At 41.7% G+C, this 16406-nt stretch overlaps 1 protein-coding gene across 1 annotated transcript in view; it reads left to right on the forward strand.

The window, feature by feature from the left end:
• Positions 1-16406, forward strand: part of SRGAP3 (SLIT-ROBO Rho GTPase activating protein 3) — a 207545-nt gene that overhangs the window by 94515 nt on the left and 96624 nt on the right. Inside the window, exons 2-3 of the mRNA XM_081318099.1 lie at positions 288-483; positions 14982-15144. Coding sequence (XP_081174225.1) covers positions 288-483; positions 14982-15144 — 359 coding nt within the window. The remainder of the gene's footprint in view (positions 1-287; positions 484-14981; positions 15145-16406) is intronic.

A 16406-nucleotide genomic window follows, 5' to 3' on the forward strand; every position in this document is an offset into this window, starting at 1 on the left:
AACAATACTTTTACTAACTTATCAACTGCAGTGATTCACTTAACAACTGTGGGAAGAAAAGTCGCAAAATGGGGCAAAACTCACTTAACAACTGTCTTGCTTAGCAAGGGAAATTTTGGGCTCAGTTGTGGTCATAAGTTGAGGACTACCTGTATTTCTATGGCTCCTACACTGCAACTTGATGTGGTTTGCTCTGTTTTTGGCATAAAATAAGCTAAATTGAATACATGTCAGTGTTGTTCTTAGGTATTCATAAATTCTTTTTCTTCTTTGTTTGTTGGTTGCAGAAATTCGTACCCAGTTGGTGGAGCAGTTCAAATGCCTAGAACAACAGTCTGAATCCCGATTGCAACTTTTGCAAGATCTTCAGGAGTTCTTCCGTAGAAAGGCTGAGATTGAACTGGAATATTCCAGGAATCTGGAAAAATTAGCAGAAAGATTTTCTTCCAAGATTCGTAGCTCCCGAGAACACCATCAATTCAAGTAAGTTTGTAGTCTATTTACTAATTTTGGCTGTTCCAGATGATCGCTTAAGAATGTGCCCTTGGTTGTTACCTCAACATGACAGACTCTTTTATAATATTGCTGGGGACGGAAATGGGAGATTGAACAAAAGAAATTGACAGCAATTGATGAAGCTTCTCAGATTTTAGGGATGTGTTTATAGATGGGTAAAAGAAATAAAGTTTAAGGTCCAGTCATTGGTATTGTTGTTTTGGGATGTCTTCAACAAGACAAAGTAAGGAAACATAATTGCATTTGATGAAGGATGTGTTAGATATTTTATGGGGATAAGGTTTGCACAAATTGAACTTACGTAATTATTTATATTGATATGACTCCTTCATTGGAATTTCTGTATGGAAGTTCTGAATGTATGTTTATATTACGGTAACTGGCATAATATTTATTGCAGATGTCCTTATTTTCCAAAGTTGCTTTGTCTTACAGAATCTAGACAGTAGTGTCCAGGAATGTAAACAGATAGGTACTTTTCTCTTCCTTTTCATTAGTATTTCAGGATACTTTTATTAGGCATTCCCTTTGATTTCCACTTTTAATCTGGTGTCTGCTTTGGGAAAGTGTGACTGATACTTTTTAGTGTGCATCATTTTCTGATGTTATCTTTAAATTCTGAACTCCAAATGAACTCTACATGTCCATGTTAGAAGAAAAACTATATTCATACTGTGGATTCTTTAGCAGCTCACTAGTTGAACTTTTATGTTTTCTTTCCAGCAATCTTCCTACAGTGCAAGTATTGGTTATTTGCTGGTCCAAACTATTTTGTACCTCAATGACACCCACCCCCAGTTTGAAACCTTCAACTATGTGATGTTGGGGAAATAGTCCTTATTTTATTCAACTTTGCTCTGAATGTGTTTGCATTACATTTCTTACTGAAATCTCTTTGGTTCTCTATTGTTAATTTCCCTTAATCCTTTTACCTGATCCCCTTGGTGTGTAAAGTTGGTTGGTACATATTATTGCTACTCTGATGAGATAACAGAATAAGAGAGTTGGAAGGGACATCAGAGGTCCCTTCAATTTTATAATTCATTTAGTGCTCTGTGATAATAACCACAGTTGTGTAGAGATTGGTATACCTGGATGTGAAAACTAATATAATCTGGATGGAAGTAATAACGCATGTTATTATTTTTTTTAAAAAAAAAATACATTTCTGAACTTCAGCAACTTGACTTGTAGGTTTCAACTCCCAGAATTCCACAGCTGGCTGTGTCCTTGCTGGCTCACATCTTCACGTTGCTGAGGATAAAAAAAATACTGCCATACTGCAAAAGAGATATTCAAATGATTGAAATTTTGCCCTTTCTCTAGCTAGGCCAGGGGTGTCAAACTCAATTTCACTGAGGGCCGCATCAGCATTGCAGTTGCCCTCAGGGGGGCGGGTGGGCGTGGCCAGGGTGGGCGTGGCCTACTGGGTGGGCGTGGCTAGAGTGCGTATGGCCTGGGTGGGCGTGGCCAGGTCTACATCGTTCGCATCAAGGGTGCCTATGGGGGCCTGGGCAGGAGTGGGACAGATCTGAGGGTCTCTGGCAGAAGGAGGGTCTCTGGGCCAGGGCCAAGGCAGTGGGGGCCGTTCCCTCACTGTTTCCAGGATGGCTTTGCGGGCCACGTGAAACCACTTCGCGGGCTGGATCTGGCCCCCGGGCCTTGTGTTTGACATGTCTGAGCTAGGCAGACATATTTTCCATTTCCAGTAGGGTAGCAACAGATACAAGCTTTCAGAAGGAGCACAGTATAAAGCACTTTTATGCCTTGCTTGTTTGTTGACTAATGAGAATAATGTTTGTTGACTTCCTGGCAATTAAGTGTTATGAGGAAACTGGATACTGGAAAATGCTAAGCTAAGAATCGGCAGTTTCCATAATGCATTTTCCCTGCTCCCGAGTACTTATTTGCATACTCTGGAGCCCAGCAAGTTTACACTGCTGAAAATGGAAGAACAATAGGAGTGTAATGGAACTAATCGGGTACTTGGTTGAATGTGGTCTCCACCCACAGTTTTTTTTTTCTTTGTGCCTCCTGGAGTCTTAGTAATATGATGCAAGTGAGGTGGTGTCTTATTTGGGGCATTTTAAACCGATGAAAGTGTTGTTTGGCTAAGGAGAAAGATCAAGAAAAAACAATGACAAGAAATTTGGAGACACATGTTTTTCTTCCGAGAAATGACATCTGCTGTTCATATAGTAAACATATTAATAGAGGAGAATATCTGTAATTCAGGGTTGAACTGTGAGGTCCTTGTGCTCTCCGAGCTTGGATGATTGCCTGCAGACATTTGATTACGTGACTAAGTAACATCATCACCTAAGTGGGTCTGTGAGCCTTCAATCGTGAAGGTGATGAATAAGCCAGGGCTTTTCAACCTTTTCACCTATTGTACCACTTTTAGGATATGGCAACATCCTAGTCACTCAGTCATCAGCAAGGTGTCAAACACTTGATGACCAAAAAAAAAAAGGAAAAAGTGATGAAGAACAGGTAGTCCTCGACTTACAACAGTTTGCTTAGTGACTGTTTGAAGTTACAATGGCATTGGAAATAGTGCCCCCCAAGCCACAGCCGAGCAAGACACCTGCCTGCCCAGCTGGGGGCACTCTTCCTCCTGTCTGAGGTTTTCATTGTTGTGAGCATTTCTGTTGAGGATTGGCAGTGGGGGTGGGGTGGGGGGGTGTTTGTTTTTTATTCCCCCCCCCCCTTTGCTCGGTGGTTGCAGCAGGTTTTGGTCACTTCACATGACCCTGGGACACTGTGACCGTCATAAATATGAATCAGTTGCCAAGCATCTGAATGTAAGTCACAAGACACTGGAGAAGCTGCAATATTCCAGCTGATTGGTGCTTCTTCTGGGCTCAGAAGCGTCAGGATCAGCGCCGAGCTCCAGCTAGAGCCTGGCGCTGATCCTGGCGCTTCCACTGAGCCCTGACAGTCCTGCAGCTCCAGCTGTCTCTCACTCAGGCTTGTACGGTGCTGCTGCCACTGGTTCAGCTCATTCCTCTCTCCCACTACCACTTTTCTAGGATGGTCGCGTACCACCTGCCAGGTGCCAATGTACCACAGGTGGTACCCGTACCACTGGTTGAAAAGCCCTGGAATAAGGGATCTAAGTCTGAAAAACCTAGATGTTTACCTATTCCTGGGAGAAGCATGACAAAATCACTCCACACAGACCATATATCTGCAGGAGACATCAAGGGGCAATTGTATCCAGTTGGTCTCTTTACATTATTTTAGTGCAATGCAGATTCTTAGAGGAAAACTCATTTTGGAACCATAGCTATGCCAAGAATAAAACAATGATGATAACTGCAGGGTGGAACGCTGACAGAAAAGTGTGTGAGTGGAATTAATCTGGAGATGGATTTGATTTCACTAGCTCAATTCATTATTAAGCTTAATAATGGGAAGGTTTATTCTCTGCTTAATCAAAAAGGGTAATGATTGGCAACTTCTTCATCTGAGTTATCCTTAACCTTTGCATTCCTGGTCAAAATGAAAACTTAGAGATAACTTAAGAAGGGTATATTATTAAATTTTTAGCCTGTCTTTTTTATTTAACTATCAACTCAGCATGGCAAAAATATCTGCCTCCTATTTCCTCTACAACAATAACCTTGTGAAGTGAATTGTGATGAGGGGCCCAAAGTTACCTAGTCAGCTTTTATGCCTAAAATGGGACTACATAACTCAAGTCTCCTTGTTTCTAGTCAGCACCTTCTCCAATACTCCAAACTGGCACTCAGCAAATGCCATACTTTTAAATACTAATATAGTATTCAGAACAGGCCTGTGTATATATTCAGAAACTATATACAACAGATATGTATATCTATGCAAACATTAGAAAAGAAACAAAAGAAATAAGGAAAAATAGTAAGAACAAAATAGAAAAAAAGGAAAAGATTAAGAAGTAGCTTCTGTTCATTTGTGAATAGTTATAAGTTCATTTATATTTTACCCTCTTCTCTAAAATTACGCTATACTTTCCTTTTTTCCATAAACTACCCGTTTTAATCTTCAATCTCAAATCACAATTTTATTTTTCTTTTTTTTCCAGAAAAAAAGTCCATAAAGGTTTCCAGTCACCAATACATGTAGTCATTCATCTTTTTCTAATCCAAAAAGTTAATTTTGTCATTTAGACTACTTTAGTCTAGTCTAGTTTAGTTGTCTTCTATTCCTTCATAACGGATATTTGTCAGTCTTTCCATTTTTGTGCATATATTACTCTTGTAGCAGTAAAGATAAAGGACTCACTGCGGATTTTATTCCGCTAATTGCTGACTACAAGGGGCAGTGCCATATCTGTTTCAAGGTTATTGAGCCAGCACTGTACAAAGACATTTCCATGGTCATGTGGCCAACATGACATCACCAAGTGCTGTTACCTTATCACTATAGAAAGAAAAATCTTCATCAGGGTCTAGTCCAAGCTGGGAATAAACAAAATGGAAACTGCTTTAGAAAGAGTTTATTGAAGAGCAAAGCCAGACAGAAGCATAGCTCTGGGAAAGCTGATCACATGTTGCTGGGAGTGGTGGGTTTTTATACCTTCTAGGGCACTTGAGGTTGTTTCCTGTTCCTGTTTGAGGTTTTGCATTTTCTATGTCATCTACTTTGGCCTGAGTCTGAGTGTGCCCTTTTAGTATTGGTGGGTTAATCCTATTATGTTCCCAAAGGTCATGTCTTTTAGAGTTTGGGTGGGGTATGTAGATTTTAGAGGTCTTTGTCTTCCTAATCTCATCAGCTTCTAGCTTCCTGGCCCCAACCTTCCTGAAAGGATTACTACATCTGCATTTCTAAAAGCTGGTTTCTGCTGAGTTTTCTGGCTGGTGGAGGGAGAGGTTTCTGCCTTTTAAAGTTCTTCTCCATTATTCCTTTGGAGAAATATATTCTGCCTTTTTAATATTTCCCAAGATATTTCCTTCTCTGGATTCTTCTCACACCACCATAGTGGTACCTATTCAAGACAATATCCTAAACCAGGGGTGTCAAACTGCCAGCCCACGGGCCGGATGCGTCACGACGAAACCGTGCCCACCCCATTGCCGGCAATGGGGAAAAAGCTCCGATACATCGCACAACGTTGCGTGACGTCGCAAGTTTGACATGCCTGTCCTAAACAATTCAATATTTTAAAATAAAAACATAAAGCTGCCATACAAAAGACAGACTAACTGAGCAATGTGTGTACTCACTTATTAAAGGATTAATGACTCTTGTCATTTATAGTTGGGAAAGCTGCCAAATCTAACAAGATAGAAGACTATTCAGGTGCTTAAAACAAATCATTATTTTAAAGGATTACAATTTATATCATGCCAGCTAGTTGCCTAAATCTCAGAACTTGTCTTGCTTCTTTTTTCTATTTACACACAGCATATTTTTCTTGCTTGAGAAAGAAAAAACATATTTGTGTATATATCTTTTCTAAGGGCATTAATAATGAGGTTAGGAGAGACTAAGAAGAAAAGAAAGAAGGGCCCAAAACTTAATGGGCTTGAAATCCTTATGAGACCCATGAAGTTGGTGGCTGTTGTTGCAGTTAAAGAGCAAAGCCAGCTTATTGTGGCTCTTCCATTCATTTCGGCAGCCAGATGGATCTGAGAGCAACATCTGGTGAATGGATTGAGCAAGCCCCTGGAACATACTGCAAATGTTGAACTAATTATTTCTAAGTCTCCAAACAAAAGCAGCTGGAGGGTGTTGGCTCTTCTCTAGACTAATGTGTTTGAAGGGCAGGGAAAAGGCATTGAACTATTGTTTGCATCTTGAATTTTACTTTATTTTTATTTTAAAAATAAATGTAAATATAAACATGCTGTTAATGATGTTTTTATTCCTTCTTCCGGATTGTTAATTATTGGCACTGTTCAAATCACAGGCCCGTTCTGAAGCTGGTTTAACCAAAGTATGTTCCTCTAACCTTCTTGTTCATTGCTTGGGAAAAGAAGATATTTTGGATTAAGAGAAAATCTTCCAAACAGCAGTAGTTCTAAGGGGCTGGACAAAGATCTGTTTGCTTTAAGGCAGAAAGAACCAGAGATAAATCAGTATTTTAAAAGCATAAGTCCTGCTGCTTTTTCTGTATATTGTTCTTAAAGGGTCTAAGTGTTTGAATGTGAGAAATACATTTCAACATTTTACTTGAGATCATATTATCTCAAATATATTGTTACTGAAGAGAGCAGAACAATTCATGTGGATACTCTTGCCATTGGCTGTTTCTTCCTCCATCCATCTCTGCTGTGCTAATGATTCTAGGCTTTGTATGCAGGCCTAAGAGCTTTCCTCCCTTGTGACACTCAAAGTGGAGGAGCTAAAAAGAAGTCTGGTTAATTGAAGCTTCTGCACTGCTACTGCAAATAAGTTTATTATGTTTATTCCAGCAATTACTGTTCTGTTACTTGGTTCTGAAATATTCCCAGGCTAGTTTAACATATTTTAAAAATGAAGTGGTCACTTGAAGATTGTGACTGCTATGTTAAAAGAAGTATGTTTGATGGAAATAGGAGGAGTAAGTAGGAATAATGTAGGAGGCTTGCTAGCTTTGAGAATTAATGTTACTGCTATTTGCCTGGATATGAACCCAACTACTTCAGTGAATTGATGTATTTTGTGTACAGTCTAGTCATACTGAATTCCTGCTAACCTGAGTACATGGGAAAGGTACTTGGAAGATAAAAGCTTCCCAAATGCAGACGTGCCCCTCTCTGCTTTGTACTTTCTTACTACAGCTAATAGATGGGAATTATGACTTAGAATATTTTAACCAAGTCTAGTGTCCTCTAGAGTCAAGATCTCAGGACTCAGAATTAACCTTGTGAATAGAGTGATCTAGAAAATATTAAAACACATATATATCCTGTATGCATAGACTTTTACCTACCGTATATACTTGAGTATAAGCCGACTCGAGTATAAGCCGACTCCCCCAATTTCACCCCCAAAAACTGGAAAAAGTTATTGACTCGAGTATAAGCCAATCCGCCGTTCTGCAAGCCTCCGCCACCGGCGGAGGCTGGATCCGCGCTCTGCAAGCCTCTGCCGCCAGCAGAGGCTCGATCCGCCATTTTGCAAGCCTGAATACACAGGAATACCCTGTGTGGCCGCTGCTCTCGGGGAAGCCCTGGCTGTCCGCTTCCTCGCTCCACGCTGCCATTTGGGGCCCGCGCGTTCCCCGGGCAAATCGCGGCGCCCAGCAGGCAAGGAAACACGCCCGCCCCAGTCGCCCCCCATTCCCTCAGGAGACGCGAAGCAAGTTACCGCCCGGAGCTTACCGAGGACTTGTGCGCGGCCGAGGCTTCGGTGCTTCCAGGATCGCGCGCACCTCTCCCAAGCCGCCGCCGTCCGGAGACCTGCCGAAGTTTGGGGAGGTTTGGGGAGGCGCGCACCTCCCCAAACCTCCCCAAACGTCGGCAGGTCTCGGAAAGAAGCAGGCAGGCAGGGCGCGGAGGTCCGGAGACCTGCCGACGTTTGGGGAGGTTTGGGGAGGTGCGCGCGCACCTCCCCAAACCTCCCCAAACTTCGGCAGGTCTCCGGACGGCGGTGGCTTGGGAGAGGTGCGCGCGATCCCGGAAGCACCAAAGCCTCGGCCGCGCACAAGTCCTCGGTAAGTTTTTTTGTTGACTGGAGTATAAGCCGAAGTGGAATTTTTCAGCCCAAAAAGTGGGCTGAAAAATTCGGCTTATACTCAAGTATATACGGTACTTCTTAGCTTGCTGAAATAGACATAGATAAATATTAGTTTGTCATCTCCCAGTGAGGAAACAAAATATCAGCTTCATGTAGCTTAATTATATGGATAAGGATAGCTGACTGTTGCTTAGCATTACAATTGAGGAAGCTTGCAACTATTGCAGCAAACCAACTAATCAGCAATGGACGCTCTTATGCATGATCCACAGGAATGTGCTCTACCTATACTCTATATTCTTATGTATAGAATAGATCAACAACCTTCAAGAAACCTTTAGCTTGCTACTTAAATAAAAAATTCATTTTGTTGGGTTTTTCTATAACCTTGATATTATACAGCTTGGCCTCAAGAGGAATTCATTCATACTTGCTTTGACTGTTGAACATCTTGTAGATTAAACAGATTAGGGCTAAACTTCCCTAGCTTAATGAATATAGTTTGTTTCCTAAAATATTTTAATTTTTATAGCATGCTACTGAGGTCAAAGGTAGAGTTGTTCCTTTGTTGTTCCTTTGTCTTCCCTATGATAAAACCCTGATGTAGTAGTGAATTCATGAGATCTTCCCTGTTTTCAGAGGCCTCAAAGAGTAGAATGAATGGGAGGAATGGTGCTGCTGCTGAAGCTTCTAAAGTGGTTCATCAATTTTAAATAGAAGTAATATATTATTGAACATAATGGTTTCAAAGGGAAAATGGAATATGAGCTTAACAAAGCTGAATCATTTATTTGCTTTACACATTAATAATATTTCTCAGCACCCTGACCATTTGTATCTTTTCCCCCCTCTGGTGATTAAGCTTAAATTCACCTTACTTGGTCACCTTGCATAAACTTTGAAGGCCAATCCTACATGTCTGTAGATGATGACTATCAGATCTGTGTTGAAGAAATCTGGACCACCAGTAGATCGCAACAAAGAGTTAATGTTTTTATTATCTTCTAACTTCTAGCTAGTTGATATCTATATTTTTATAGCACAGATCTGGCCTACTGGGATAAATAAAGCTAGCTTCTGAAAATTTGGTCTCTGAGTTAATTTATTTTCACCACAAAACCTTTTCAATAACTCAATTACTCTCAGATGTTCTTTCAAGGTCCCTCAGCTGATTGAACATTCAAAATAGCTGGATTGTCAAATCCTTAAAATGACCCCATTTTAAAGTAAGTTGGTCAAGATTTGGGAATATTATTTTAATGACTACAGCATTTCCCAATATATTTTGTTATATTTTATTGACTTATACTATGTGGTTAAGTATCTGGTATTATCTGGTGTTCTCATTCACATTAATGCAAATAGATCTGTGTCCTCTGAAACCAGAAGTTCAGGTGTCTTTGCAATACTATGAACAAAACATATGCACTTTATTTCAGCAAAAATGAGACATAGCAAGAGCATTTAGACTTATATACCGCTTCACAGTGCTTTACAGCCCTCTCTAAGCGGTTTACAGAGTTAGCATATTGCCCCCAACAATCTGGGTCCTCATTTTACCGACTTCTGAAGGATGGAATGCTGTGCCACTATGATATGCTAACAAGATCAACGCAAAGAATATTATTTGAGAGTTCTTGGTATTCCTAGAACAAGACAAAATCTGCTTGTTTATCTTATTTGAAAATAATGGGAACCCAACAAGGTATTTTCCTAGAATTTATTGGGCATAGGCCACCTTCAGCCTTGTAGTTTCAAAGGCACTTTTTCAAAAGGCAACTGGACTGTTTTTTCCTTGAGGAAGAAGAAGATGTTTCACTTCTCATTCAAGTAGTTTTATCTAGCTCACTGGTGGCGAACCTTTTAGAGACCGAGTGCCCAAACTGCAACCCAAAACCCACTTATTTATCGCTGGGTGCCAGGTGGGCGTGGCCCACTGGGTGGGTGTGGCTATGGTGGTCATGGAAGATTGGGTGGGTGTGGCCAAGGTGGGTGTGGTCACCTCAATGTTGCTCGTGGGGAGGGATACCTGTGGGGGGTGGGCAGGGTTGGGGGAGCTCCAGGAGGTCTCTGGCAGATGGGGCGGTAGGCAGGAGACTCATCCTGTGGGGTGAGGCGAGGCAGGGTGGGGGTGCCATTGTCATGGGGCAAGGCAAGGGCTGGGGCAGCTGCTGCCTGACACCATCGGCCCCCGCACACAGAGGCCAGCAAGTGCATGGGGGCCAATGGTGTCCGTCAGTAGCTGCAGCCTGCCAGTCCCTCGACAGGCGCACTCTGGGGCTCCGCAGCCCGTCGCCAGCAGTTTAAAGAAGCCACCTCCAAGATGTATGGTCGGCCAACAGCTGAGGAGGTGATGCAGTGGGTCATGCCTGGGAAAAGGAGAGCATGCAAGGCCAGGATGGACAGGATGGGGGGGGAGGGAAACCAGCCGTGCCGGGATGCATTCAGCCACATGGGATCTCGGCAAATTAGCAGGTGGCTGGTTGAAGAGGGGCAGTTGCCACCTCCGAGGCATGGGGTGGGTGCCCACAGACAGAGCTCTGAGTGCCGCCTCTGGCACCCGTGCCATAGGTTCGCCACCACTGATCTAGCCCAACCACCCTGCCAGAACTGATGAAGCTTCTTGGATGAGAACCAGAACATCTTTTTCCTCAAGGAAAAACAGTCCAGTTGCCTTTTGAAAAGGGACCTTTGAGATAACTATGATCTGGATGACTGAGAATCTCCATAGGCCTTTAGCAGATCAAGCATCCAGCTAGGCTATATAATTCCAACATTGATTTGAACTCTTAACAGTAAAATTTTAATATTATATTTTCCCCCTTGTTAAATTGTTTGGGACTTATTGGACTGAGCAGCATATAAGCGAAAGAAAACAAAACTGGTTATTACAGGCTTCTCTACTGAACAAGTTGGCTGCAAAAACAGTCTTTGGAATAAAAAACTAGATCTGTCCTTGAACTGATAATGACCAAAATAACAAAGTTGAGGTAGTTTCAGAAGAAATTATGGAAAAGATGGTAAAGAGTGTGAGTTTAAGGTTATGCTAGTTTAAGCAAAATAGGGTTGTTTGCTTTCAGTTTATCCAGTAAAAAAAATCAAACCACTCGCTCTGAGAAAATCGACAACTCATTAACTGTGATACAACCCACCGCAAGGAATAATTTCTTAGCATTCTGGGAGGCTTTCAATCATCAGTGACCCAAATATTGTACATGCAGAAACTGTGAATACTCACAGGTGCCAGCTGGATCCAGCTTGAAATAGGTTTGGGCTGCTGGCTACAAATATGTCAGTACACAGTTTTCCTAGAAGGGCCAAATTCTATCTGGCAAGAAATAATAAGTAGGGTAAAAAAATGTGGTCTAAGTACCAGAAGGTAAAGTTCTATAAAGCAGCATAAAAACTATGATTCCAGGAAAAGTACAGCATAAATATATGCAGGTAATCCTCGACTCGCAACCACAATTAAGCCTAACATTTCTGTTAAGTGAGACATTTGTTAAGTGACTTTTGCCCCATTTTATGACATTTCTTGTCACGATTGTCAAGTGAATCACTGCAGTTAAGTTAGAAACCCGGTTGTTAAGTGAATCTGGCTTCCCCCTTGACTTTGCTTGTCAGAAAGTTGCAAAACATGATCACAGGACGCCGAGACACTGCAAACCGTCATAAATATGTGTCCGTTGCCAAGTCTCTGAATTTTGATCATGTGACGATGGGGATGCTGCAATGGTTGTAAGTGTGAAAAACGGCTGCAAGTCACTTTTTTCAGTGCTATTTTAACTTTGGTCACTAAATGAACTATTGTAAGTCGAGGACTACCTGTAGAATATACAGGGTGTAATCAACTTGGAGCAAGAATATTTAGCTTGGGAGCGATAATTTTCATCAAATCTAAAGACTTGATGTATCCTATTTGGGTATCTGGGTGGTGTGGCAACTATAATAAAACTATTTCAAACCTTTTTAATGTTTGTAATTCGGTTTGCATCTTACAATATTCAAAGTGGAGAACAATAATTAAAACAGGGAATACATTTTAAAAAAGTGATGCATATCTAGAATTTCCAGTGTTTGTATACTTTTGATTTGTTTGTTGTGCTTTTAGGCCAGACGTGTCAAACTTGTGATGTCACGTGACGTCACGCAACATATTGGGACGGTTTTGCCATTGCTGTCGATGGGGTGGGCACGGCTTCCGCATGACGCATCCGACCCACAGGCCGGCAGTTTGACAGCCCTGTTTTAGGCAAAGGCCTACACTTGGCTATTACACATAGTAGTAGGAATGGTTTTCCTATGGATCAATGGTCATTGCCCTTGCAGTAATTTACTCTCTGCTATAACTGCTATTAGCAATAGTGCTGCAATAGGATCACGGTTATAATATTTGGCTGAAACCCTTTCATCTTCAGAGGCAGCAAAAATCATGAAATGGTGCAGTGCTGAAGTTAAAAAAAATAAAACTGTAAAATAAAGGAAGGTAAAGCAGTAAAGGAAAAAAATAGTGATTAAAAGTTAGTTTCTGCTGGGTTTAGAATGGGTGACATGTTAGGCTAATTTTACAGGTAGTCCTCGCTTAACAGCCACTGTTTGAAGTTGTAGCACTGAACGAATGGTAAATTACGGTATGCCTGGTCTTCAAAGTTATGGCCATAGTTGTGCCTCCATGGTCGCGTGATCAAAATTCTGGCACTTGCAACTGGCCTGCATTTATGAACACAGCATGCACTTCAGCTACCACCCTATCTCACCCCAACTCTGCTTTTTTGGTGACCTTGCATTCCACTGCCACCTACCCCTGCTGTCTCCTACTGCCCCTGCTGACCATTATCTTCTTCCTTACGCTGCTGGCGAAGGATCCAGGCACTGGGTAAAGGCGTGACCCTAGGACTCAAGTAGCAAAGCAAGGCAGACCCTTCTCTGCCAAAGGGAGCTTGTTGGGTTTGGTTGGAGAGAAGGCAACAGGACAGAGCAAGTGGAGGAGAGAGGGCAGTGGCGTGGGCATTGTGTAGCCTTGAACAGTGCTGACATCTGCCACCTTCACCTAGGGAGCTGCAGGGCATGGCAGGGTTAGACAGCAGTGGTGGAGTGCAGGGCAGACAGAAAAGCAGAGATGGGGAGAAGATAGGTGGGTAGGAGGAGTTGGCGGGCAGGAGAAGCAGGTGATCCACACCTAACAATAATGCAATCTTTGCCTAACTGCTGCAACTGGAACTATTGGAACTGCTGTCTTTAAGTGGTGAGGGTCACGTGATGTTAGCAGCAGAAGTTCTAGTCCCAATTAAGGTCATTATACATGAGGATTATATATATTTAACAGTAGCTGCAGCAGACATTTTTGGGCCAAATCTGGGAAAATGCAAGAAAGATTGTGTTACCTTAATGGTGCTACTGTGCCTATGCACATCTCCTTTTTGATGCTTTGAGTATATAAATTTAACTTTGTACATGTTGTGTAGTGAGTTCTTCGGAGGCAGTAAGCGAGACGAGAGGTTGCAAACAGGAACATTGCTTTATTGAGGCAACAGGAACAGAACTGAAACAGAGGCTTCTGCGCAGCTACTTATATGGTTGGCCACTAGGCGGTGGCCAATAGGTTTAAAGGAACCCATTCCCACCCCAGAGTCAACCAATGATCTTCTTGGAGACAGCTAGTCTGTGACCGTTACACAGGCACACCAGTTGAGCAACCTTAAGCAGCATTCAAACAGACACGTGAAACAGTTCAAGTGAATCCCAATACATTACAGTACACATATAGTGGTGTAGTTCTTTTCCACATAAAGGCTACTTTATGTCTGAAATGAGGTTTTTGAAATATATATGTTACATAATTCAATCTTGTAGCAGAATTCTCCCCCCCCACCCCCGACCCTTCTATTTAGAGGTAGCTTTCACTTAATGACTGATCGCTTAATGACTGTTTGAAGTTACAATGGCTTCAAAAAAAAAGTTACTTCTGACCCATCCCTGTGATGCATTTCAGGCACTTGCCAGTTAGCTTGCATTTATCACTGGTTGCAAGGTCCTGTGGTTACATGACTGATTTGTGACTTTCTTCCCCCAGATATCGCCCATTGGATATGCTCGATTCGTTTGCTTAACAACCATTTGGTTTGCTTAACAACCATTATAAAAATGGTTGTAAAATTAAGTGAGGCCTCTTGGTTAGCCGCTTAATGGTAGCAATGACCTATGATCAAAATTCCAAGCTCAATTGTGGTTGTAAGTCAAGATTACCTATACCAGGGGTCTGCAACCTGGACAACTTTTAAGAGTTGTGGACTTCAGCTCCCAGAATTCTTCAGCCAGCATAGCATAGCTGGCTGAGGAATTCTGGGAGCTGAAGTCCACAAGTCTTAAAGTTGTCAAGGTTGCAGACCCCTGACCTATGCTATAGTAATATGAATTCCTCAGTCATTAGAACTTTGTATGCATACAGGAAATGAACTGTGCTTGGGAAAAAATATGGGAGTTGCTTTCAAATAAGTATGTATAAGATTGGATTGCTCATGTGAAAGAGCACTATTACTGTCCAGTTCTAAATACCTACTTCATATTATTATTCTGCACTTTTTTCCCCAATTATGAATTGTAACATCATATTGGCTAATGATCTGTAATAGGCTCAGGCAGCCATCCAGAAAAAGTACAATTCATAGGAAATGTGAATTAAGACACTTTTTTGTTCTTTTGGCAAACTTTATGAAAAAAATCTTGACTATTAAGACCAAAGAAAATGCCCTCATGTGTGGACGGAGTTTTTTTTTTTAAAAAAATATTTTCCCCTTTTCCTCCCTCTCTGCTTATAGGAAGGATCAACACCTTCTTTCTCCTGTGAACTGCTGGTATTTAGTGTTGACACAGACCCGAAGAGAGAGCAGAGACCATGCCACGCTGAACGATATCTTCATGAATAATGTCATTGTCAGACTTTCCCAGATAAGTGAGGATGTTATTCGGCTGTTTAAAAAGGTAAATGCGTTATTTACTATATCTTCTCTGGCAACAGATGGGTCATACATAAAACTGATTCAGTTTTGTGTTTGCATATCATACAGTATATATGGAAAAATAAGGATGAATGTTGATGGGACCTTTTTTCTGGAGGTTGTGGGTGAGAAGAACGGGACTAAATGAAAATTGAACAAAATGATGCTGGGGAGACAAGAAAGAAGCTTTGAAGGATGAATTGTTCACTTTTTGCCTACTAATAAGGAAAATCTGCCTGGGCATGTCTTGTTCTATTAATGGACTTCTGTTTCTCTGCCGTGGACTATTCTGGATTCCTAAAATGTATAACATTTCCCTAACATTCATTTTTTGCTGGTCTTAACATATCCATTTTAACCAGTGGTGGGATTCAAATTTGTGAACAACCGGTTGTCTGTGTGGATGCCACTTCCTGAAGTCCATTCTGGGCCTGGGCAACAAAAAATTAGCTACCGGTTCTGCTGAAGTGGTGCGAACCGGCTGATTTTAACACAGGAGAAAATAACTGACAGCTAATATTATAATAAACATTTGCAGCATCCCCATGGTCATGCGATCAAAATTTGAAGCCTTGGCAACTGGCATGTATTTGATAGTTGCAGTGTGCTTTTGTGACCTTCGGATGAGCAAGGTCAATTGCAGTGATTCACTTAACAACTGTGGCAAGTAAGGTTCCAAATGGGACAAAATTCATTCAACAACTGTCATGCTTAGCAGTGGAAATTTTGGGCTCACTTGTGGCCAGTTAGCCTTGGAGTTCTCTGTAGCTCCCCCTCACCCCATTGCATGGAGGAGGGATTTATTCAATAAGTTCATCTTAAGAAAACTCATTTCTCTGCTCTTATTGCTGGGAATCCTATTGCAGGTAATTCCTGGGACATTTGGATTTGCTTAGAGTTATAGAAGTGACTGAGCAGCTGTTGTATCCAATGATCTGGCCATAGTTTGATCCTTTAATTCAAAGACCATTTTTTAGATCCAGGTCTCCCCTGGTCAGCAGTACAGCAGGGTATGCCATTTTGAATACACCACAGCGCTCCTACACAGTCCCACTGCTGTGAGTGCTGCATTAGTTCCCCATAGGCTTCCAGTTGTACTTCAATATGTTAGCTGTCACCTTTACATCCCTGCATGGAGTAAGAACAGGTTACTTGTGAGACCATCTGTCTCTAATGGTTGCTGCCTTTTCATCCGATTTGGCAGGTCCTTTCTGTGAAACAATGTCATTTAATGGGGCCCAGGAG

This window comes from Vipera berus (genome assembly GCF_964194415.1).
Source record: "Vipera berus genome assembly, chromosome: 2".
Classification (NCBI taxonomy): Eukaryota; Metazoa; Chordata; class Lepidosauria; order Squamata; family Viperidae; genus Vipera; species Vipera berus.